Source organism: Caretta caretta, chromosome 10 (genome assembly GCF_965140235.1).
Source record: "Caretta caretta isolate rCarCar2 chromosome 10, rCarCar1.hap1, whole genome shotgun sequence".
NCBI lineage: Eukaryota > Metazoa > Chordata > Testudines > Cheloniidae > Caretta > Caretta caretta.
In genome coordinates this window covers 82,200,501-82,226,789 of record NC_134215.1, presented here as the reverse complement: position 1 = coordinate 82,226,789, position 26,289 = coordinate 82,200,501, and the positions used below count along the sequence as shown (strand labels likewise).

General features: G+C 42.6%; 1 protein-coding gene across 6 annotated transcripts; it reads right to left on the bottom strand.

Moving 5' to 3' along the window:
- Window positions 1–437: 437 nt before the first annotated feature.
- Window positions 438–26,193, bottom strand: KIF23 (kinesin family member 23). 6 transcript variants are annotated; one of them, XR_007358849.2, is made up of 24 exons: window positions 26,011–26,193; window positions 21,828–21,897; window positions 20,411–20,539; window positions 19,710–19,815; window positions 18,321–18,457; window positions 17,857–17,966; window positions 16,230–16,400; window positions 14,470–14,582; window positions 14,233–14,354; window positions 13,621–13,723; window positions 13,188–13,267; window positions 12,977–13,096; window positions 12,288–12,447; window positions 11,444–11,608; window positions 10,935–11,092; window positions 9,844–10,017; window positions 8,928–9,107; window positions 8,222–8,530; window positions 5,227–5,457; window positions 4,002–4,084; window positions 3,548–3,629; window positions 3,358–3,428; window positions 1,997–2,095; window positions 438–1,294 (listed from the first exon to the last, which is right to left on the bottom strand). XR_007358849.2 is itself a non-coding variant. In XM_048867066.2 (24 exons), exons 1-24 carry the CDS (start codon window positions 26,019–26,021, stop codon window positions 1,279–1,281), a joined length of 2,943 nt encoding a protein of 980 aa, XP_048723023.2. In that variant the 5' UTR covers window positions 26,022–26,193; the 3' UTR covers window positions 438–1,278. The 6 variants fall into 6 exon arrangements, 5 of the variants coding, with proteins under 5 accessions (XP_048723023.2, XP_048723020.2, XP_048723019.2 ...); XM_048867066.2 differs by lacking the exon at window positions 1,997–2,095 and adding an exon at window positions 15,016–15,057; XM_048867063.2 differs by lacking the exon at window positions 1,997–2,095 and having other exon boundaries at window positions 21,828–21,894.
- Between the last annotated feature and the right edge of the window lie 96 nt (window positions 26,194–26,289).

The window sequence follows — 26,289 nt, the reverse complement described above, 5'->3', positions numbered from 1 at the left end:
AAACCATGCTTACTAGGTGTGGGCAAAACCCATTTTTAAAAGCCATATTTTTGACAGTGATTTAAACGTGTTAGCCAACATACTCTCTAAAGAGACCGGGTTCCTATTCCTAGTCCAAAGCAAGACAACCCTTTCATCAAAAGATAAGCCGAGAGACTGAAGAAGTGGAAAGGCAGCCTATATAAAATCCCAAAGGTCTTTTCTGACGCTTTTAACGTATTGGAATTCACTGTAATCCCTTAGTCAAAGTTTCAAAGTGTGCCAGACTCCCACTTCAAAGATCCATTACTGCAGGATATTTTTGGCATGGGAGTTATTAAAGACCAGACAGTGCAAGATGCTATTGAAATTCTGGCCTCACATCTCCACTGAGAGGAAGCCCAGATTACATACACTAAACGTAAAACACTATCCCAAGTTAACAAGTCTACACTGAGTAAGAGCCATTGAATAAAAGTATTTATTTTAACACATTTGCAGATCCATGCTTAATACAATTGTCACCTAACAAGTGAGCATATTACCTTCACCCCACATCTGCTGATGTAATCAGCATCATATAACAGTTACTCATTGCACAGAACTGAATAGGTATGACACCAATTCACCGTTATGCACTGTCTCAGGATTTCTGCTTTTTGTCATTATGCCGGCTCAAAGACTGAAATGACTTTCAGAAGACGATTTGTATATGTACAGAACACTGTCGTCCAACAATTAAGTCCCATCTCTTATTGGATAGTTGTTCTGATGGGTAGTTCATATTAATAATTCTTGCTAAGTATAATAAAAACCTGAATGGGCATAGAAATATTTCTAAAGTGCATTACTGCAGCTAAAAAAATAGCAGCAATTGTGTATTTAAAAAACAAACGAACAACCACCATACAAAGGATTGTGACCAAACTTGAAAAAGTTTTACACTACAAAAAGAAAACCTTGCAAAAACACAAGGCAAAGGCCTTGCATGATTCAGTCTACAGGAGATACAGAATATCAAGAGGTTCACACACACACAGAACAGAAGGCTCTCTTCAAAGTTATCCATAATACACAGCCGGGCAAAAAACAAATGCATTGGATACATATATTTCCTCAGAATTGTGAAAAAAAGGTTTCCCTTAGCTGCCTGCTGTCCAGCATAAGCAGTTATAAAATGCAAGTCTGCAGTTTAGCATAGCAGTAAATTTACCAAGACTTCACTGGCAGCAAATTCTGAAGAACTGATTAAAATCCCCATTTTGCGAACAGTATTCCAGTACAATAGTGAATTCCAGCTCATGGTTTTCTGCGCCTGAAATAAAAAGCACACAATACTCTCAGCTCAAAGTTTTGATTCTCACAGCACAACTTTCTATACTCATGGTCAAGAATGTTACTTAGATTTACATAAAACCTGTATTCATACAACAGACTAAGAGTATATAGTGATGAAAAGAATCAATTGGTTCAGTGATACAGCTATGCTATGGATTTTATTCAACGCATTAGATCAGGGAGCAACAACTGTTAAGTTCACAATCTGCTTTTGCATAGAGTTCAACCTACACACACAGGACAACAGCAAGACTGACCCAACAGGCAAAGCAAAGACTTGATCCTGCTCCTCTAAAAGGCAGTGACAAAGCTCCCACTCACTTTGATTAGGCCCCAAGATTACAGGGAAGGGGGCTTTGAAAAAAAGTTTATACCATAGCAGGATTACAAGGGAAAAGTTTGTAAACAGATCTAAAAATCACAAGTTTTCTGACCAGATGTTCCCAAAAGTGCCAGATTTTAAATGTATTCCATCACTGCTATTGGACTTGTACAGACAAGTTTTCCCACTTGGAGCAGTGTACACCATAGACTGAAGTCTAATGCATTAGCTTTTTACAGTTGTTTAGCCTCTCTATTTCGACCTGAAATTTTTGAAGGTTGTTTGGTCGTTATGGGGTCACCGTCTGTTTCTACCCACCCCGCAACCCCCTTTTTGCTTCATGAAAAGCTCTTTTACCTCTGAAGCCCTCTCTCCTGCCTGTAAACATCGTGTAAAACTGCAAGCTTTCTTCCCCTGAGCTGAATGGATCACTGCCACAGCGCTGCCAGCACCTATCTGCAAAAGGCCAAATCTGCAAGTGAACTCTGTTCTCCAGCAGCTAGGCTACCAGACTGCCTAATAAGCACGTATTCTGTCAGCAAGCGTTTGAGACCCAGTCTTGCCACTTACGAAGTTTCATGTTGAAACTCTAGCATTTGTTTGGACTCTGGTGTTAGAAACTGGGACTTCTACACGACATCAGGTGACTTTTCTATTTGTATAGCAAGATGGGAGCTTTAGATTCACAAACTCTCCAGGGTGAGACTGAGCTTCCCCAAGAAGCCTCAGGCTGTCATCTGTGAATTCAGTATGTGGTACTCCAGACTCTGAACAGAAGCAGGGCTTCTCTGCCACAGCTAAGGCCTGTGCTTCTCTGTTAGAAGCTTTACGTACCCAATCTGGCAAGTGGTAGTTGGAATTTAATATGAACTACATCAACTTTGCCATCAGATCGTTGAACACCATCCCCCTCTCCAAGGTACCTTAAACAGTTTTCGTACACTAATAAAATGTACTTAAACTATCCTTCCTTCCAGGCATCAAGCAGAGATCGCAGATATGCTCATTTGCACTACAGCGTGTTACTAACATTGACAGGCACGGAGATTACTTTAATCCTTTGCAACCTTAGATGTATAATGGACAAGGAAATCAGGGTAGAATATTTTCATTTCTCTTCACTTCTGTCCCAGATACACTGCTCCACCTCTGAGCTGTTTGGGCAGCCAGTGTTCCAGCACAGGTTTGTGGGTCCACTCAAACTGCCGCTGAAGACATAAGGTATCGATGTCAGATGTTACTATCACACCTCAGGCCACGTGTGACCAGTGATTTTGAGGGCCCAGCTTGAGATGTCTTACAAGGGACTGATGTTCAGAAAGTTGGCCCAACTCTGAACATCAGGCTCCTTTCAGGCTTATCAAGTTGGGCACCCAAAAAAGTCACTTGTCATGCTAAATTTGGCTTCAATTTTAGGTCACTTTGTCATTCCAATTGCCATGGCACTTAGCTGTCTCCAGTTGTCCCTTTGGTGACATATCACTGCTCCTTGATAGTCTGAGTCAGCAAGAGAACCCATTCACACCAGCAAAGGAGAAAGAGTAAATGGCTGGAACCACAAAGGCAAAGTGGCAACACCGCCAGGTTTGACATTTCAGGAATCAATCCTTACCTTAAAGCTGGTTAAGACTTGAGGGGAATAACATTTTCCCAGCCAAGGAGCATTTAGAGCAAGAAAGCCAGAAGCTCCAGTTATGATAAGTTAGTGTGACACCTACTTGGGCTGAGCATGATGCTGATATCCAGGTCCCAGACTGGATCCTGCCCTCATCTCCACAGCTACTGAACACTGGAAAGACACATGCATTAGTCACAGCTGCTGCATAAAGCCAGCGAAAAGACGACAATTACTGGCGTTATTCCAGATTCACACCAACGTAAGAATCTGGCCGCCTACTTGTAACTTACTCTGGTTTCTACATCTGTCCATTCAGATTCTGCAGCATCTTCTGGTGGAGCAGGACTTGAAGTTGATGATCTTCGCTTTCGACTGAGGGAGGCAGAGAGAAGAGTTAGTCCTGAAAGACTGCTGTGTATAGTTCAATAGACTGTCCAATGAGTGATTGCACAAGCCATTATCTAGAGACGGTTCACTCATATGGAGATGATGAATAGCTTCTGGTACCCCAAAACTCCAGCAGTGCGCCAGCAATACCTGTAGCTGCAGGCTTTACAAGAAAACCTTACCTCAGTTTTACGTATATTAGGCCAGTCTTACCTTAAAGCTGGTAAGTTCAAAATCTCAGCAACTTCATTCTTCTGAAGTTTCTCACCAACCATTGATAGAATTAGAGCTGTGTGCACATTCTGGGGATACTAGGTTCTTGACATTATTGCAATTATAAAATTATATGTGACTGACCCGGTTGGTGATTCTTGTTTCAGAGTCTCTATATCCGTGAACTGGACTGCCTGTCCACCACCTCTGGTTCTGTAAACATCACCCTGAGGAAAAGAAACAAGTTCCTTACAAATTAATATAATTACTTGGATATTATGTTTGCACAGAAACTTGAATTGTGGCCAACTAGTACGTGACCTCAGTGTTTGCAATAACTACCATTTCTTTCAAGGAAGCTCATCGATCAACCCAGAGAGCACAAACACGTGAGCATGCACTAGAGTGAACCATCAGCACATGATGTACCCAGAGGTTGTCAGCTGCCCCCCCCAAAATGGTGCAAGAAATTCCTAAGATAGCAGATTAAAAACACAACTGAGTAAGGCCCAGTTTCAATGCTTTCATTCGGCAGTCTAGACAGGACTGTAACTGTGTTGGCAGATGGGATAAACCCTGGGATAAGTGGGGTCAACAAGCCCTTGGGGTAGCATGGAGGAATTTTATTTTAAAAAGTGACCATGCCCTAGTAGTCAGAGCTAAAGGAAAACTGCAGCTGTTTTATCCAGTTTAAAGTTCACCACAAGAAGTACTTATCAACACTGTTTCTTTGGGAGGGGGTTTAACTGACAACAATTGGCATTTCCAAACAAACGTGCTGAAAGCGGCCATCTGGCGGAATTGACAACTTGTGTGAAACTAGCAGAGCCCCCTGGAACTCAAAGCCTACGCTGCATCCCAACTTGCTTTAAGTGTTTGCCAGACTAACACTTGGAAGCTACATTCTGAAAGTGTTAGATTTCATATTGCTTTGTTGTTGCAGCAAGATGGGAACTGGTTCACGCTGCTAGAGGAACGAAGCGACATCACTTCAACAAGATGGTCAAGCCTCCGTAAGTAGGCTTCAGAAAACCAGTGGCAGCCACAGGCTTGACACATCCACTGATTATGGATGGTGTCTTACATAATGGGACAAACTATCATTTTATTACGGTAGGTGCAATTTTTTTTTAAATCAAAACTGATGCAGATGAAACTTGGCATGCAAATAGCTAGAAGAACACATTCAAGTACTGTAAGCTTACTAGAAATGTTTTCTAGGAACTGAAGCGTCTCCTACCCCAACCTGCAACTTCCAAAACCACAATCAACAAAAGCACTTTAAGTCAAACACATCCTTATGCAAGCTAAAATCAGAAACTCCGAATCAGTTAAGTACGATTTGACAACACAGAGGTATTTGCTTTACCTTAATCAGTTTAGTTTCAATCTCCCCATCAGAAGCTAGTTCCTGGTGAGTCAGCATGTACTTGTCACACTTAGCTAGTGCCTTTTCGTTTGCAGCTGCTACTGTGATGGCATGGGGGACATGTGGTTGCATGACTGTTTCAGTTGGCACATTAGAAGGTGGCTTATGATCTACCCATCTCTCCCCCGCTGAGCGTGATCGTCTGTGTCTGAGACGAACTGGAGGTGCAGTCTGATCAGAGCAGAAAAGAACCAGAAGAAATAAGCATAATCAGTAGTTAAAGTGCAGCTTTTCAGGCCTGGTTAAAATGTATTTGGATGAAGACCAAAATTTCATCTCTAAACGTTTAATCAGAATTGATCTTGCAGGGAACCATTCCTGACACACTTACACAACATTGCTATTAGAATTACACTTGGGCCAACTCATTCTTTGCAGTTTTAATTAAGTTCTACATAGTTGGATGGATTCCTTAACCAGAACTTCAGACTAAAGAATCTGAACTTTTTTGCAGCAGCTCTCAAATGTCCAGCCAAACTATGAATTCTACACCCATTAAACAGGCCTGAAAAAGCAGTTACATAAGATAGTTTCCATGGACACATTCCTGGGTCAAATGGTCGGTTTCTCAGGTAATCAAGGGAACAGATTCATGGCACAGGTTTTAGGAGGTGTTACTTCAGCGGAGTCACTCAAAGATGGGAGGCCTCAAGTGTATTTCTGGGTAAATTCTGTGGAGAAGGAAGAAGCTTGACATTAGCCCCTCTTTCCAGAGTGAGACTGGTTTGGCACTCAGTTGCTGGAATGCATCAGAAGTTACTGATGTGTTGATACCTCTACCCGTATACCACCCACCCTCTGCTGGGCAGAACTAGAAGTCTGTTTTAAACTGCAACAGGAGGTCTGTTAAATATGGACCCTCTTATGAGATCACAGGTGAAAATGTTACAAGAGGTAGTATTATTTATGCAAGAAAATAAGCTTTATGCAGAGAATCTTCTCTGAAAGTTAAGCAGAAGGATGGTTGAAGTCTCAGGAGGGGCAACGTAATCCTCCTCTTAAGAAAGAATTTGAGGGACCTCTGACACAAGGCCGTGATTTATGTTCATCAAACTGAAATCACTCTTGACCAAGACATGACTTTAACAAGGTGCATATTTTAAATGCTGCTCTTGATGTGGAGCTGAAGACCAACCATGGAGGGGCCAATCTGAACACCAGACTCAAGGGATGAAGTTATAATGGCACTTTCCACTACCTTCTTTTGAACTCCATAACTGGGTGACTATGTACCAACCCTTATTCTACAGACAGCTAGATTCAGGGTCAGAGTCTAGAAGTAAAATCCCAGCCACAAAGAACAATTGTATACAGTGTTGTCCCCCTGCCAAATAAACTCTACAGCAGAGGTCACTTCCAAAGAGGTGCAGGGAAGAAGAGGGAAAAAGGGCCTCTTTTTGACCCATCCAAAGTACACAAGATCTCCATTCAGTCACACAGCTCACTGTCCCCATCAAATTCAGCCTTTTCCGCCTATCATGCGGGAGTTTACATTGCTCAGTTTTAAGAGAAATAAGATGAAACTGGCAAGACCACACATATGGGTGAGTGTTCCTCTATCAGGCTCTGGGAGCCAACAGCTGTAAATAATAAGGGGAGATTTTACACTTCTGTCTCACATATACACCCAATGAAAATCCATTTCATTAGTGACATGTGGCAAGATCACCTAACTCAGATCCATGGATACTAACCCCATCCACTGCGCTTCCAAGACTTGAGCATTGATTACATCGTATTTTAGCAACAGGTATAAGGCTTACAGTGCACCCTCTTGATAGGTCTCTTCTCAGAAGCCCCAAACACGGTTACAAGCATCTATGATATCAAAAACTACATGCTGCCAGGACGCAGAACGCAACATTAAGATTTGGGCAAATAGAAGTTTTCAAGGCTCACCTAAAACTACCTACAGTGACCCTTTTCTTTTGGCTGGGCGAGTGAAGTATTCATTTTTCCATTGGTAATTTTTTGAGACAGCTCTGAGAAGCTGCCTTAGTAGTTTAGACCCTTAAAAAAGGGTGCACTGTATTCGACAGTGGACAATGTTCCTTAGCTTGCCACCAACAGGGGTTAAGGTAAAGTTTAATTTGAATGGCATTCGTATGAAAGCATGACTTGCATCCAAAAGTCTGTCACAGGAACTTTGTTTGTAATACCATTAAGGGAGTCCAAGATATGGATTCACAACGTAACAGATTTTGCTCCTGTTTAGAACGTCTCTCAAAATAGTCTGGTATTTGTCTATTAGTTTTACCTGAACCCCTTTAGCAAGAATGTGATGATAAAGCGTATAGTGTTAAGACAAGCATCTCCTTGATACGAACTGGTACACAGAAGAATCACTTAGACCAATTAAAACTGAATGAAAACTGCAAGTAAAACCACCAGTTTTATTACAAATATTCAAATTTAGTAAGAACATTTTAACGGTTGTATGAATCCCAGACTCCGCTCATTACAAGCGAGACTGCTTGTCCAAACATTTTCCAGCTGATAAATGAAATTTCCACAAACAGCTCATGAGATCCTTAATCCGCCCAAAAATGACTCTGGCAATTGCAGACTGCCAAATAAGTTTAAGAGACAGACAAATGGAGACAAGGAGGTTTATAGTCAGAAAATTTAAATTGTTGTTCCTGGAGAGAACTATACACACGCTGACGAGACACAGACAGACATACTCCTTTAAGGGCTTTTATATACTGACTTTAGAAACCAAATTAGATTGTGTTTTGCAAGTGCCATGACACATAACTTGGAGGCAGCAGTCAAACATGGAGAAAATTTGTAAAATTGGGTCCAATTCCATTTCAGGGGTGAGCTCACATATGGCAGCACACACTAAGCTTAGCAATTGTTTGAGAATGGTAATCTTCTGAGCCACAGCAACCAAGCACTGCTTCATGTAACCATTGCTAGGAGTAGCACTAACCCTGCAGCATTGGTCCTCTTCTATTTCTATCTCATCTCTACGGCTGGGGACCTCAATGACTCCAGTCCAGTGCATCCCTCGCCTTCTGTCTGACACATTACAGTTTCTATTTTGCTCTGGTTCCTGTTGTCTACTCCTTGCCTTAGGTGTGCCAATGGTGTGCTTGTTGTATGGAGGAATTTTCTGCTCCCACTCCGAAATACAGGATGCCACACAAATGCTGCTACAAGAGTTAGAGCGTCTATGCAGCTGTGGCTGGCTCATGAGAGGTTGGCTGTTAGGGACTTGAGTAACATAGTTACTAGAAAACTGAAGAAAATGGGAGAGAAGTTAGTGAACACATACAATTTTGAACTGGTAAAGTATAACACTTCTCAGAAATCATCCTGTATGGCTGACTTGCGTATATGCAGAGAGTAATCAACGCAAGTACTTCACATAACTAGGTGTTTCACTGTCAGCTTTAAAAAGCCAGGGCACTCTTTCAATTAGTCAAGTGTAAGGTAAAAGAGCATGCAGAGACAACACACTAGAGGGGGGAAAAAAAAAAAAAAAAAACACTTAAGGAATTTAGTAGAGCCCAAAACATACTCATTCTCGTGTCCCATTCCCAACAACTAGAGAGAAAAATAGTCAGCTACATTTAGCTTTATAAAAACCTGTTTGTCTCTGCACTGACATACAAAGAGATTCACATATAACATACTGGTGCTGGCGGGGGAGACACAGATCTCTGAAAAGTCTTCTCCCGGTCCTTCTCCCGTGAAGGCCTCTCTGGTTTTTCATTCTTTGGTTCAGTAACAATAGCTTTCAGTTGCTTCAGTTTCTCATCTTTGACCCAGAGCTTGTTCTGCATCTCCAGCTGTTTTGCCGCCACACGGCGCTCCTGCAGGTGAGAACCGGGTGGAGGATATTGTTGTAAATAAAGACCAAATTAGATAAGCATACGTTATTGTGATGACAACTGAATTGAGGAGAGCTGTGTATTTCAAATGGAAGAAGATTTTCCAGCCAAGATGTAGACTTGTCAAAGTAGTCCCTATGTACGCTAGGCCTGGCCAACTTTGAAAACTATCTAGCATCTTCAATATCCTAACTGAAGAACAAAGTGATTACATTCATTTAGTAGCACACATCGCTCATATTGTAGTGGCTAAGTCTCTAGCTCAGGTAACGGATCACTATAGCAGGTTGGTTCCTCAAAAGCTATTTCCCCCCACACACAAACACGCGCGCGCAATTGGCAGAAAATTTGCTGTTGCTAATATACCACGGGAAGAGCAGAACCCTTGTGGCTAGGTCAATGACGACAACTGACAAAGAAAATCTGATTTCAGAAGGCAAAAAAGTTATGAACCAGAAGGAAACAATGCTAAACTGTTTAAAAAAAGCAAATTTTTGTAAAATAATTTTTAACAAAATTTACCGAGTTTACATCAATACCCTTCTAGAAAAATTCTACTTCAGCATAAGATCACACTTGTCAAATTTCAAGGTGAGAGTGGATGGTCTGGTCTGTCTCTCAAAACTGGATACACAAAGAAAAATTAATTTCAGCCTTAGCTTGGTACAACGAACATTGCTCCATTAAGCATTTCTAACAGATATGCTAGTGTACTTACACATTCTTTCTCCCACTTCATTGTTGTCTCTGTCACCATGCCTTGCAATCGTGCTTCCAATCTACGCTTATCAGAAGCCTGCCGCTGCAATTTCTGACTCTTGCTTTCTAGCTCTTGCTGCAAATTACGTTTGTCTTCTTCATAAATTGTAGTAGTTTTCTCTAAAATCTCAATCTGGAGGAAAGACCATAGCATTTTTTCTTTTAAGTTTCACATTTAATTGCTCACAAAGCATTTTCTTGAAGAGGTGCACAAGAGAGCAAAGGAGCTAATCATATTTTAACATGCTTTAGACCACAATCAGCGATTTTAGTACAGACATAAACCAACACTCCAGTAAGTTCCCTTGAAATTTCAAAGACAATTTCAGAAGTTTGTAGCACATACCGTATATACTCATTCATTAGCCAGTTTGTTTATAAGCCGAGCCCCCCAAGATGGATAGGTAAAAATAGTAAAAACTGTATGACCCTTTCATAAGCCAACCCAATATTTCAAGGGTTGGCAAACTTTGGCTCCCAGCCCGTCAGGATAAGCTGCTGGTGGGTCGGGACATTTTGTTTACCTGGAGCATTCTCAGGCACGGAGTCCCTCAGCTCCCTGTGGCCGCAGTTCGCCGTTCCCAGCCAATGGGAGCTGCAGACTGCGGCCACAGGGAACTGAGGGGCTCCGTGCCTGCAGATGCTCTGGGTAAACAAAACGACAATGTATTAGATATTCAATTCAATGATTTCACAGAGTTTAAAAATCATCAAATTTTGGTGTAGACCCATTTATAAGCCGACCCCCTGCTCTCTGACGGTCACTTTTTTACCAAAAATATTCAGCTTATGAACAAGTATATACGGTAGTTTAGCGATTTCTGGTTTTCTTGAAAGAAACTTAACCTTACTCATGCTAAAGCCAAAACAAGTAAGACATTTTGATTAATATCCCCACCAAATAAGAGAAAAAACAATTAACTAAAGTATTTTGAGAAAACCTTATGTGGAAAAAACTTCTGTTTTTGAATTAAAAATTTGACATTTGCTAAGTAAAGTATAAGTTTTGTGCTTAAGAACTGAGTAATTTCAGATTATGCAAGAACAAACCTTGTACTCTAATGTTTTAGTTTTCTTTTCCAGTCGTTCAATCTCCATTTTCTGTCCTGCTATCATTTTCTCCTTTTCAGTGAGTTTTCCTTGAGCGTAGTTTTCCTTGGATACAATGCTGCTATCAAATTCCTGCAGCATAGTTTTAAATGCGAGTACTGGAACAGATTCAGACATTGTAATCCATATAAATTCACTTAGGGAGAATCTTTGCACTCCCTCCCCAGAACATTAAACTAGATCAACTTTTGCCTCTTCCCTACTAGCTTGAAATATGAAGATTGCCTTATTTTGCTTGCTGACACAACCCTGCCAAATGTCTGAGTATTTATATCAAACCACAGTGAAGTTTTTGAAGCATCATTCACGAATTTAGGCAAACCAGATACGTTCCGCCATGTGCCCACTGGGATAGAAGATATAGCTATTTTACTCCAGCTGCTTTGCACAACTGCCTTTCATGTATTGATTAGCAGAGGAATGGTTTCATATGGAGAATCAGTGCTCACCATTTTTGGTGAACTCTTCTGACAGCATCTGCCGCATTCTGTGGCGTTTCTCAAGGACTTCAATCAGCCTAGGAAGTGTTTGGTCATCATTCACGTCCAGTAGTTCACATGATGGTAACGGAGGGAAGTTCTGCAGAAGCATTTCAGTCACAGATTGTTCTGTTTCTGTAAGGATTTAAAGCAGACAATCCATGACAGCAAGCTATTCTAAACCTACTTCAGCATTGCAGCACACAGACTGAAGCCACGCACTCACTCGCTCTCACCCCAAAGCATTTTGGAAATATAAAAGCCTGGACATTTTAACAAGGAAGAGTTTCCACCACCTAGATGGTAGCTGATCAGGCACAACTGTACCAAAAGAAGGGTTTGAATGGGACATTGCTGCATATAATAAGTGTTTCGATTAGAGAAGTTATAAATAAAAGATAGGTGTAGAGGGAAGCTTGGAAATTTAAGAGAGATTAGAAGCCCTGTGAGCATACAATTTTTTAATCCAGTTTAAAAATTATTTCTTTGTCCAAATATTGCTGTATTTCTAGATCCACGACCTCCCTCAAGGGAGGGGGTAAGGGAAAGTTCACCTACATCTGTTATCACCATATTTAAAATGTATCTTGGAACTAGTAATATGTGTACTAACACCGACTGTGTTCATTATAATTTATAACCCTGCAGCATAAACCCAAGGTAACAAATATCCTTATGACTTTATTCTCTCGGTTAAGTTATAGATTATGTAGGAGTTTTTGTTTTATTTTCATGTCTTTTCTATTAGTCAGAAGTGCTGGATTGACTAATAAGTCTGTGCTATGAAACCATGTAACATCATTCCAGTTTTTACCTCCGCCGATTGGGCCACCTCGAATCTCAAGTCTTCGTGAGAGTTCATCCTTAAAGGCCTGGTTTCTAAATCGGCGTCCTGGGGTTAAGCCACACAGTGGTTTATCAACAGGTCTTGCAACTTCAACTTCTTGGGTCATTTCTGCAAATCGCATGACTTGCTATGATAGAATAATATGCAGTTTTAGATACTCCATATTTAGTTACCACAATCTTTACCCACAGTGTGAACTCGCAAGTATCTAGATACATACTAAAAAGGGACATTATCAAGTTGAGATGGCTTTTAAAAGCCAAGTTACAGGTAGTTTCAACTACTACAGCTCCTGCCCAGTTTCCCTGGTGGTTTTACAGGGGTGTGTGTCGCCCCCTCCCCACCCTCTCCCTGATGCTGCCAACAAAGGAAACAGTGAAAGTGACTGTACAGAGTGTTGGCAAACAGTTAAGGCCTAGGAGAAATGTGGCTTCTTTCTGTTATAGTATTCTTTAATGCCATTTCTAGGAATAAGGAGTGTGATTGTTAGGTTGTGGGTTTCCCTTTAAAGTTTCAGTTTTGTTCCTTGTGAGATGAAGTGAGAGATTCCCTCCCCTTTATATTTTCTATCTCTTCATATTCGTTTCATCAGTTTGGTGGGGATGGAATGGGGGGGTGGGGGGGGGGGAAGAAGAGAAGAATCACATGCAAGTTACCAAGCTTTCCTCATAGTCCTCGGCCTTGGGGTTAACGCACACGACCATACGCACTTTTCCTTCTCCGTCAAAGTAGTTCTTGAACAGGTGGGTTAATTTGGAGTCTCGATAAGGGACCATCTAAAAAGAACGAAAAAAACCCCAACAACAACAGTCTCAAGCAAAAGTCTTGACAGGTTAAAAGACAGTAAGAAGGTGGGTTGTCATATACCTTGTTGGTTCCATACATTTGGTTCTCCCGTAGAACTTCAATACATGTTCTTAATGTCATAAGTGACTGGTTAATATTACCTGAAAGAAACAGAGCTAGTGTTAAGCACTCAGATGGATATTGCCCCTCAGTTACAATATTCCAAAGTTAGTGGCCAATTTATGCCTAAAATTGCATTGTTTGGGGGGATAAACTATTCTGATTAGCTTAGGAATACCTCAAGCCTTTTCTAGTTACATTAAGACAATGGGTAGTGTCCAGCTTTCCAGACAAGGGGATTTAAGAGTCATTTGACTTAATAGAACAAAAAGACACCCCACCAGGATATTTATCTTGAGCCAGGAGGCACTACCATATGACCAGCTTTCTAGTCCACAAACCAATAGTTGCATATGAGCATATAAGCAACAGACCATCCAAGCCAACTATGTACCTGCTTCACGTAGTCTGTTTCCTTCAGCTTTTGTCCTATTCGTTCTTTCGCTTCCAGCTAAATCAACCAAGGACAGCTGGCTTAAAGTTATTTGTTCTCTCTCCTGTTCAAGAAAAAAAATAAAATGTTTAATGCCATTTGCAACATGTCCCCAATATAGGGGAAGAAATAAAATTACATGAGACTTTTAAGCCTTACATAACTGTTGTAAGTTAACACTTAATAAAGGTTAGGGAGAGAATTGAAGCTCTCTCTTATAATTATGTGAGAGACTATGAGCTACTAATGGTTTAGTGCCCTAGCATTCCAGGTTCTGGAATCTAGGATTCATATTCTATTTCAGGCAGTCTCAAACTACAAATGCCTCTCCCAATTTCTATATGCTTAGTTTTTGCGTAACAGTAGCCAAGACAAAGAGCAAGGGAACAACAAACTTTGCTTATTTCATTAATGCTCACCTTGACAGAGAGAGCTTTGACTTATGAGGCATTTAAAAAGTGCAACTGGAAACTAGTAATTAGAACATCCCAGAGAGGAGCCATTGTCTAGGTCATCACTGCCCTTCCCACACACGCATTGCGCTCTTTAAAATAATTAGCCTCTGAATTTCACCTGCAGGACATTATCTCCATCTGCATCCAGCGGCGCCTGAGCCAACTTAATCATAAACACGCTGTGAGAACGACTAGATTCGCGATTCAGCTGAGTGTTAGCAATGCGCCTTTTCTTTTGACCTGTTAAACGAGAGAGCCCTTTAATCTGAGTGGCAGATCGGTAGAGGCCATGCAGGTCTTCATGCCACAGGGATATACATGACTAAAGTGAGCACTACTCCTGAACATTTCTTACCTCTCCAAAAAACTTCAAAAGCTTCTTCAGTAGATTTTACCTCGACTTCGGTGCATCCTATAACATACATGTTGTGATTCTGGTCCTCACGGAGTACTTTGGATTGTGGAGGTCTGCAAAGAGCATGGTTTAGATCAAGCTGACAGGCAGCAAGGCTTTTAAAGCAAGCACCATGCATATCCTTATGTTTAAGGATCAGATTCAACCTGAACACAGATGTCAAACGTTATCCCACACTAACAGAACGGAGAGCCAATACAAATGCATGGGGAAATATTTAGGCAGGACTAGATACAGTTCAGTTATTGCTTTGCTTTTACACATTTAATTGCAATGCATAGTAGGCACTATGAGGCTGGAGGACTAATGCTACTCTCCTACATGCATAAGCTCATACAGAAGCATATAATAGACTTCAACAGCATTATTCTGAATTTGCTAGAGAAGCAGAGAAAGAGATGGGGTCTGAATTTATTTACAGCAACACCATACAATAAATTCAGCTTCTCCATTTTTAATGGAAGAGACAATATGCTGGGCACATACATAAAATCACCATTCCGCACAGGAGTGTTGCAACTGTTCCACCTATCAAGGGAATAGGGTAAAATATTACAGCACCCATAGCAACCACCTAACATTTTAATCATTGTAATTTGCACAACAGAAAATAATGTAAAAGTTAAGACCAAGTTCTGGAAACATTTAACAAGATGGTGATCCTCTAGTGAGTGCTTAACAAGTGGTTAAACAAAATAATTGCAATTCTCCTCCTAAAGCCTCATGACATAGCCAATATGTTCTATTGGTTTGTGGACCCTATTCAGAGATGGAATCCAAAAAGATTAGATCCAAAGACCTCAGGCCAGAGCCATGACAAATCTGTGTGCATTAATTGTTCTGCCATAAGTGTGTCAAGTTTCACAAAGATATTTGTGCACCAGTAGCTATTTGTGAGAACCTTAATTTTAGATCCATTTAAACACAAGCACAAAGCAGAGAGTTAACGTGGAGACAAGACAAAAGTTTAGAGGTGCGCTTGTGTTGTCCCTAAAGGGCACTGTTTTCCCAAAAGTTCCCAAACACTGTAATGGTGGGAGGGAGCTCACCCAGAGGCTGCCTCCAAAAGCCAGAGTTTCAAACTGGCACCCAAGATTTCTGTTCCTGTTTCAATGAAGCGTGAAGCTGATTAACAGTGAGTCACGGTCACCAAGCCCAGGATCAGTTTCTTTGGAAACAGGAGTAGGAATGGCAGCTAAGAAGTTGTATAGATTGCAAGTTGTAGTCATCAGTTGAGAGTGCTGTTTGTAAGACAGCATGAACAGATTTGGGAGTCCCACAGGTTCCAAGAGCCTGTACCAATGTAACAAACTTAAGTTCCTCTGTAACACACTCTAAAGGGAATGTGAAAAATTTAGCACCAGCAATAAGACACCTGTTCTGCGGTTTTAGACCCTGCTGTAGAAACTTAAACAAGCCAACTCCACACTACATCACAGCAAGTCCCCATTTTTCAGATGAGGTTGAGGCAGACTTGTAAAAGGCTATGGAGGGTGTCAGTGGCAAAGTCAGATTCAACTGTCTGGTTCACAGTCTTGTCTCCACACCACTGTACCCAATATTCCTTTCTTGAGTAATCTCGTTTGGACTCAAGACAAAGAGGTGGGGATTGTGAGCATGTCTCAAGGTAACCCAATATTAATTACAACCTGGAGAGGTGATAATCACTCAAAGAGGCATATTAAAAAAAAGACACTTACTTTGGTTTTATTGGATCGAAGGGAACTTCCTCCAACAGGTCATATATGTAGTTATTGTAGATTTCAATATACGAGACAAACACACTATAGACATTGTCTTCTTCAATCTCTTCCACTTTGTAATGATCTCGTACACTGATCATATCAGCAAATTCTGGATCTATTTGTCGTCTGTTAAAACCATGCATGACATTATTACAATACAGCATCCATGACAAGCGGATAATTCATCACATATACTCTACAATTAGAAGCTACATTGAAAGCAGCACAGTTTAAGGGTATGTCTACACTGCAATTAAAACCCGTGGGTGGACTAGGCCAGCTGACTTTGGCTCAGGCTAAGGCACCATTTAAATGCAGAGTAGATGTTTTTAGGTTCAGGCTGGATCCCAGGCTCTAGTACCTTGTGGGGGGTCCCTGAGCTCAGAATGCAGCCTGAGCCCAAATGTCTACACTGCAATTAAACAGCCCCTTAGCCAGAGTCAGCTGGCATTGGCCAGCCACGGGTATATAACTGCAGTCCCAAAAATGCCCATGTTGAACATTGATGCCATGTATTCAGTTCTCCTCCAAAAAGAAAGAGCTAGAGCACTTGTGAAAGCAGTAAAAAGCTTAAATATAGTCATGTTTATTACTATATATTGCGATATAAAATTTTCAGATGTAGTTGTGTTACCTAGTCAATTACCAAGCAGTTACAGTTAGTCAGCCCTATGCAGAGCTCATTAATACTTTGTACTTATAGCATCTTCCATTCATTGGACTCAAACACTTTTTAAATTTAACATACCTTTTACTAACAGGAAAGGCTAAACCACAGACAGTTTAAGTGACTTAACCAAGGTAATGCTACGAATCATATTGCAAAGAATAGAACCTAGGTTGCCTGCCTCCAAGTACTCAGCTTTAAATGTTGATTAGACTACGCTTTATCTCACCAGAAGAAAAAGGTAGAGTGATATATTAACGCTTCCTGAAAGTGGCAAGAAGCGTTCATGAAGGGCGTCCAAGTCATCAAAACTCAAGTTTTGGAATGACATGTATCAACAGAGAAAAAGTAGGTGAGGTGATCTCTTTTATAGACAAATTTACAAGATTACACAGAGCTCTTCTTCAGGTCTGGGAAATGTACTTTGAGTGTCACAACTAAATAAACTCTCAGAAAATGAGAAGCCAAAAACACCATATCACCTGTGGGTGAACACTTTTCACCTCTCTATATCGGACCTTTCAGTCCTCATCCTCAAAGGAAACCTGTACAATACCATCAAAAGTAGCCTGGGAGCTTAAATGCATAGCTTTTCTAGATACTAAAAATCATGGACTGAACAGAGAGACTGGATTTATGGGTTATTACAACAGAGTATAACCTGCCTCCCCCACCAGTTCTTGCCCCCCTATGCCTGGAGAGGTGTTAAAGGGCCACTTTACCTTGAATGGCCTGAGTATCTTTCCCAGACCTGAAGAGCAGAGCTGTACAGCTCGAAAGCTTGTCTATCTCCCCAACAGAGGTTGGTTCAATAAAAGATACTGCCTTACCCACCTTGTCTCTCTCATATCCTGGGACTGACACAGCTACAACATTTCATATATATGTATTAATACACCATTTCATTCTACTTACTTGCCAGATGGAGTCTTTGGAATTGGCATGGCATCTCTTTTCTGACGCTCTAACAAAGCATCAACTTCACACTGCACATCCACACCGTTCTTGTCATCAAGTTTAAAAACCTGAGGGCAGCAAATGGGGTTAGCAGTCATGTGACGAACTTAAACACTGGAAATGGTCGTTTGTGGCAAGGGTTAATTGTGATAAAAATGTCAGCACGATAAAAGTGAAAATATGACTAATGATCTCTGAAATAGTAAGACCGAACTACTTCATTGACGTGCCATCCTGCAGTCATTCTCCATTTTTGACCAGGCTCTGCTTCTGATGCAGATGTTTTGTTTGATTACTTTATTTTGATTAAAGGACTGTAAGGTTTTTCTTACAATTTAACAATTTAGAACAGAGAATAACTGACTGTGTTTTAGGCTGTTACTGGGAAAGTTTCTCTTAAGACTTAAAACAAAGCAACTCACAAATCGCTTGGCCTGAAATGGTCCTATGCTGTTGAAGATCATGTCTAAGCACCGGGGAAGAAGTCCTCCATCACCAGGAGAACCTGTCATTGTGTGTGTTTTCCCACTACCTGTCACACCATAGGTGAAAAGGAGACCTAGGAGTAAAACAGTTACAGTTAAATGTTCCTAATTGGACCTTATTAACTAGAAAACCTTCAACTTGAACTGTCACTTGATCCTATCCAATAAAGGGGGAGGGGGGGGGAGAAGACTTCCTCATTTGGAACGGTCAGCACGAATACTCAAGACATGTTGGTACCATCCCAGGAGTGAGAAAGGAAAGAGTTAGTCCAAAGGAGGAAAGACCACAGCTGCATGTTGTCAGTGCAGCGACTGCCCAGAGAGCAGGACTGGGCCAGCTAGTGTAAAGCCATTCCCCCAGCATACTGTAATGCTGCTCAGGACAAGGCTAGCTGGCACTAGCAGGCAGACCTCAGGGAAGTACTAGAAATGAACAGTTTTTAATAAACTCTAGCTGCTCAAAGTTCCCCTTTCTGGTTAAGTACATTTAGAAATGAGAGTGAAGGCAGCCATTTTGACCATCGCTTAAAACCTGACTGCGGGAAGCTTGTTTGTTTTTATTCTGCTCTGAAGAGCTTCAGATACAGCAGCCAGATGGACCTGAAGAACCTGGCCTCATGGTATCAGACATTTTTTGACAGTTCACATGAGCCAATCACCAAATTACCACCACCATCTAGCTCTTCAATCATACTTTTCATCCAGAGATCTCAAAGCTCTTTTCAAAGAAAGTCGGCATCATTATCCCTATTTTACAGCTGACGAAACTGAGGCATGGAGTAGGAGAGTGACTTCCCAAGGTCACCCAGAGGGCCGTGGCTGAACCCAAAGTAGAACATAGAGCGAGCGCTGGACTGGGATTCAGGAGACCTACTAGGCCAAATCGCTTGCCAATCAAGACTCTAGTCTATTTACAAAATTATACAATGTCATGGTTTTGTAGACAAAAGCCTCTACAGTTGATTGGTATGCAAGAAAATTAAGCCTCAATATAAATATCTTGCATGCATCTGAAACAGGAGTAATTTAGAATGGGGGGGGGGTTCTTTCCACTTTGTTACAAGGAAGTTGTTCCTATTTTCATGAAAGGATAGGACTATTTGAAAACTTGTTTTCAGAAGACAAACTGAGAAACCTTGATAATTTGTGGGAGTGCCAGAATAAGCAAAGTAAACCTGAAGAAAATAAGTATCCTTAAGTTTTGAACAGGCTTAACAGTGGTTAAAAAAAGATTCCAGGAGAAAGGCAACCAAACAAGAGTAAAAAATAAATGGTTTTAGCTATGCAGTGCCGCTACAGCATGTTAAATACAAAACAGGGGCATACCATTCTTTCCACGAACGAGATCTTCTACTAGAGGTCTAGCCACAACATCAAAGAGCGCTTTCTGAGTGACAAGAGTTCCAAATACTTCCTTAAACGTATACTGCGTCTTGGGAAAAGAAAAAAACACTAGCACATTCCAGACAGAAGAAAAAGCCACCCTCCTTCCCGCAAGATAATAAGAGGTTAGAACTGTATTTGATTAGGAGGATGAGGAACTGGATGCGTGCACAGTGTGTGGTCCCGTGATGGAACTGAAGGGGAGTGTGTTGTGGAGCTGCAGAGCTGAAGCCTGTTTCAACATGCGTTGAAGTCAGAGGGATTCTTTCCACTGACTTCAATGAGCATTAGATCAGGCCCTTGATAGTATGTTAACATATTATGCTTGGGAATTAAAGGCATGCGAGTTGAGGTTATTGTGGATGTTAAGTGGTTAGTTCCCTGATTTTCAGCGATTGAGTTTAAGCCATTTAACTCTTAAATTAAGAGCTTAGTGTGAGAATAAATACATAGTTTAATCAAACAGTTTACAAAAAAGTGAATTTTAGAAGCCAGCCCTCTGTAGATTGATATATGAACTGTATGGCATGCCTATGATAAACAGATTAGCTCCAAAGTTTGCTGGACAAAGTCAGCATGAGCATTAGCTATCAACTTGCCCATTTTAAATTTGTTTCTACTGCTAGTCTTAAAAAGTACTATACCTCCCTGTATTCCCCATTCCGGAATATTCTGTATCCATCAGGAGGATGAATCTGAACTGTTGTTTCACTGATCACTTCTATGCAACACTCCTGATCCTGAACACTTAGGGGACGCACTCTGCAGTACACCTGATGGAACAGAAGTCGGTTTTCTTAGAATAAAAAGTAGTAATAATAAATAATAATAAAAAGGCAGTCTACTTTGGTTCCGTTTTTTTGACACAGCAAGGTGAAATTAACATTTTGATGTTTGCCACTACAGTTTACATGCACCTTCGAAAGTTAAAAACATTTATACATAAAGTTTATTTTAATACCCCAAGACATTTGGTCAATTGAATCTACATTAGCCAACCGTTCCCACCTAGTGATATTTGTGCAGTGTATTTCATGCTGCAGAATGCTTAATTTGTTCTACTTTAAAGTCACCAAAGAAATCGTTTTATCTCAGCATCTTATAATTATGTACCAGATCATATGTACTTGAAAATACACGTGATTTACAAAAAAAAAAAAAAACACAACGACCCACATGAAGAAATTCCCTGGCTGCTTCTCTTCAGAGAAATTCCTACTATGGCAGTGACAGGACAATTTTAAGACCTCCCCCCCCAAATTTGTCCAGTGCCAAAAGATTAACAAAGTCACTCTTTTAACAGATTTGTGTCTACTTCTGTCACTTGCCACTGCATACTGACAGTGCTGTCCTTGAAAATCTTTCTACTCAAAATTACCACATAAGAGTCCCAGATTTAGATTCTGGAGCACACACTGCCCTTGTGGGTAAAGGACTGTCTGTCAAGTGCCTCCCATCAACCCAGGAGTGCCACTGACAGATTCTTATGATCCCATACAATCCTTGTTGGCAAGAAGTAAAGTTATAACTCAGGACCTTGAGCCACAGAATCAGGGAAAGATGAGAGGGGAGTAAAACTCTGCTGGGGATGGGGAAGAAGAGAGAAATTGAGGGAATATTCTCTGCCACTACATGGCTTTCCTCCCCTTCATTCCTCAGAACCACAGATGGGATTCACCAGAAAGAAAGCAGAAAAACATTGAAGAAATGGATTAGAAATGCATAAGCCTGATCACAACAAGTGGATTCCAAAAAGACTTAAGCACAGGTATAAATAAGCCTGTACAACAGAAGGAGAGGTAGGGGCTACTTTCAGCTCATCAGCATTATGTCAGGCACACACAAACCAAGGAGACCACAGTGCTAGTAGAAAGTTAATCATAGAAATTAGACTCACTGGGCTGCCAGTCAGCTGTTTTGTAGAAACATTCTCAGCCATTAACACTATGGCACCATTTCTGAAATGTTATTAAGATTTACCCCAAACAGCCTCTCAAAGCTACAGTAGGTTTGCTTTCCAGTTGACCTGGAAGAGCAAGACGGGAAAGCAAGACACCTTACCCCAACTGGATCTTTCAGATTTGTGTTGGATGACTTCTTTAGCACTGGTTTTCTAGGAGTTTTAGTTCTACTGAAAATAAAGAACTGAAAGTTAGACTCGTCATCTAGTCACACGATACATACATTGATTAGCATAGTTCTACCTAAAGAACATTAACTTGCCTTTCCCCAACAATCTTTTAGACTAACATTCCAACATCAGTGATCTACCTACATCTCTTTAGGAAAACATGGGCCACTTATGGAAACAGGACACCATTGCTCCAAAATGGCAAGTCATAGGCTCCTAAGACCTTGTATTCACTGCTGAAGGCTTTTGTTTTTGATTCTTGTCTCAGGGTAAAAAACATGAGAGCTATCCAGAGATACAGGCACAGTGAAGACAAAGCATTTTACTTTTACCTAAGGTAAAATAGGAGATGTCAGGATTGTACTGTAATACTTACTTAAACAGGGATTTATTGCAACTAAACTTGGACAGATTAGATTTTGTAATCGATAAGTGTCAATAAACATCAATTTAATCATAAACACACAAACTAAAAAAATACTTCCATCGATAATCATCAAAATGTATAGATAGTTTTCAGGCAGCATTTTTTTCTTTGCCTGTTTGATTTAAGACTATTTACTATGTATATTTTGACATGTGATGTTGACAATGCGTTTTAACAGTATAAAGCTTTAATTTTTTGAATCAATAAATAATTATTGTCTGACCAGCTCCCAAAAATTGGGGATTGGTCCTGCTTTGAGCAGGGGGTAGGACTAGATGACCTGAGGTCCCTTCCAACCCTGATATTCTATGATTCTATATCAAATTCTGCCAAGCCTAATAACAGAGAAAGTAATCATTAATAAATAATAAAAATATTTTCAGAACCCTCTCTTCCGGTCTTCAAACCCCCAACCTCATCATCACAAGCAAGTTACTCACAGACCAGGACTCACCAACTCAAAGCGGTAACAGAACCTGTCGCAAAGACAGATGCAAAACCTGCAGACATATCCCCACTGTTACAAAGATCAAAAACCCCACAACAGACCTTTCAAGATCCATGGGTCCTACAAATGCCCATCACATCATGTGATGTACCTGATCCAGTGCACTAAATGTCCCCAATAAAAATAATGTGGGTGAAAACAGACAATCACTAAGCTCTCAAATGACATACCAAAAAAAGATAACAGACAAACACACCATATCACCCAAGGGTAAACATTTTTCACAATACAATTACTCCAGTTCTGATCTCTCAGTCGTCATCTGCAAAGGAAACCTGCACAACGCTTTCTAACACAAGTCTGGGAGTTTAAATTCATAACTTTGCTAGACACTAAAAATCACAGTCTAAAGAATACTGGATTTCTGGCTTATTACTGCAATCTGTAACCCACTAACCCCCCTTTTTTGTCTTATGACTCCAGTGGTGTTAACAGCCATTTCACCTTGAATGGTCCCTTACAATGTGCAACTGCTTATGATAAACAATCTGTTCCACCATGTATTTAGTTGTGACACTCTGAGTACTTTTCCCAGACCAGATGAAGAGGTCTGTGTAGCTGGAAAGCTTGTCTCTCTCACCAGTAGAAGCTGGTCCAGTAAAAGATGGCTTGGTCTACACTACAGAGTTAGGCCAACATAAGGGAGCTTATGTTGACCTAATTATGTCAGCGTACACACTCCAGCCTTGCTCCCACTGATGTAAGCGCCCTACTACACTGCCATTATAACTCCACCTCCACGAGAGGTGTAGGGCTTATGTCGGTGTAGTCAGGGCGACGCAGTGTGTGTGTGTAGACACTGTGTTACTTACATCCGCTGTTGGCTGTCATTCAGGCAGGAGCCATGAAACTGACAAGAAAGCTGGGCTCCTGGCAGGGAGGAGCTGTGTGTGGAGCTGACAGCCCAGGCTCTCAGCCCCCCACGCTGCCCCTGTTAAGTCAGTAGAAGCACTCCTCATGGGGATGGCGCACCACAGACAAAAGGAGGGTAACGGGGACATGAGCCACTGCACTAATCACTGTGATGGTTGTAAGTCGACCTAACACAGGCCAACTTAGCCCTGGTCTACACTAGAACTTTAGGTCGAATTTAGCAGCGTTAAATCGATGTAAACCTGCACCCGTCCACATGATGAAGCGCTTTATTTCAAATTAAAGGGCTCTTAAAATCGATTTCCTTACTCCAACCCTGACAAGTGGATTAGCGCTTAAATCGGCCTTGCCGGGTCGAATTTGGGGTACTGTGGACACAATTCGACGGAACTGGCCTCCAGGAGCTATCCCAGAGTGCTCTGTTGTGACTGCTCTGGACAGCACTCTCAACTCACATGCACGATTGTTTGCCGTTGCTCTGACGCAGGGAGGGGCGACTGACAACACAGCTTACAAGGTTGGCTTACAGGGAGTTAAAATCAACAAAGGGGGTGGCTTTACATCAAGGAGTATTTCAGGCAGGACTTCACGGAGGGTTCCAATAAGAAATGGTGCACCTATGTTATTGTTCTTATTGGAACAAGGAGGTTAGTCTGGCCTCTGATTGATACATGGCTAGATTTACCTCGCTGCACCTTCTCTGTGAGTGACTGCAGTGTGACCTAGAGGAATGAGTCCCCTAGACAGGGGGCAGAGGGGGGGTTTGCAAATGAGTACAAAACAAATCTGGTCTATTTCTTGTTTTGATACACTTCATCTATCTTTTACATCTTTGGCTGGCAGCAGACGGTGCAGAAGGACTGCATGCCATCCACATCTCATGGCTGCTCTGCAGAAGATGGTACAATAGGACTGATAGCCATCCTCATCTCTTGCCTGCCCGGCAGAAGATGATTCAATAGGACTGCTAGCAATCCGTATCACCTGCCTGCTCACCATAAGATGGTTCAATAGGACTGACTGCAGGACTAAAGAGAATGACCTAATCAAGTCACTCCAAATTTAGTCCCTGCGCCCATGTCTGCCCAGGCGCTCCCAGCCGACGTGGCCAGGAGCACCTCGGACATGACGATGACGGCTAACAGTCCTATTGCACCGTCTGCTGCCACAAGGCAAGGGGTTGCTGCTACTGTGTAGCAATGCCATACCGCGTCTGCCAGCGCCCAGGAGACATACGGTGACAGTGAGGTGAGCGGGCTCCATGCTTGCCGTGGTATGGCGTCTGCACATGTAACTCAGGAAAAAAGGCGCGAAACGATTGTCTGCCCTTGCTTTCCCGGAGGGAGGGAGGGAAGGGGGGCCTGACGATATGTACCCAGAACCACCCGCGACAATGTTTTAGCCCCATCAGGCATTGGGATCTCAACCCAGAATTCCAATGGGCAGCGGAGACTGCGGGAACGGTGGGGTAGCCACCCACAGTGCGACGCTCCGGAAGTCGACGCTTGCCTCGGTCCTGTGGAAGCGCTCCGCCGAGTTAATGCACTTAGAGCATTTTCTGTGGGGACACACACACTCGAATATATCAAACCGATTTCTAAAAAACCGACTTCTATAAATTCGACCTAATTTCGTAGGGAATAGGTTTTACTGGACCAGCTTCTGTCGGTGAAAGAGAGGGGCTTTCCAGCCTACAGAGCGATGTGCCTCTCGCTACCAGCCCGGGACAAACAGGGCTACGCCGCCGCTGCAAAGCCTAAGAACACACCAGACACGGGCCTGACACGAGGCTAAGGAGCCAACACCCGCCGCTGGCAGGGGGCTGACCGCCTCAGTACCCACATGGGGCTGACCTCACCGCGCAACTGCACGGCCGGCTTTCCCGGTCCTGGCCGCTACGGGGTCAACTTCGCCGGGTCTTTAGCACAAGCGGGGCGTTTCTCAGGCCCGCCGCTCGGCCCGCTCCGACGGCAGCGGCCAGCCCCCGTCACGCCGCTTGTTGCGCACGCGGGATCCTTGCCGGGTGCGGGGTGGGCAGGACGGGGGGGGGGGGGGTGACTTTCGCCGGCCAAGGCCCCGGCCCGCCCCCCACCACACACACACACACACACACACACACACACACGCTTCCCCCTCACCGCGCTCGGCGGGGCGGCTCAGCCAGCCGGGGCCTTCCTACCCGCCGCCGGCCTCGAGTGGGGCAAGAGCTGGGCTGGCCGGGGGAGGGCGGCGACCTGAGGCCCCCGGCAGTAGAGCCGGGCCGGGGGGTTCCCGCGCGGGGGGGGGGGGTCTACCCCATACTCACGCCGCCTTCATGGTGCCGGGGCCGCTCTCTCGGGTCCCGGGACGGTGGCCGGGCGGGCCGGGGATGGTGGCCGGGCGGGGCCGCTCTGCCGAGGCCTGCGCGGGGCCGGCAGGAGGGTCGGGGGGTCTCTCTCACTTAGGGATGATTCGATTTGAACTGTCCCTCCGCTCCCATCGGGCCGCGCGCTGCTGCGATTCAAATCCGGCCAATCAGAGGGCGCCGTGCGGCTGAGCGTCGCCACGCAACGCGTGTGGCGTGCCGGAGCGTCACGGACCATCG

Coding starts and splice junctions, on each gene's coding strand:
- KIF23 (XM_048867066.2), bottom strand. Junction 11,093..11,443: donor AGAAGAGTTCACCAAAAATG/GTGAGCACTGAT, acceptor AATCTGTTCCAG/TACTCGCATTTAAAACTATG. Junction 5,458..8,221: donor AAGAGGACCAATGCTGCAGG/GTTAGTGCTACT, acceptor TGCTCTGATCAG/ACTGCACCTCCAGTTCGTCT.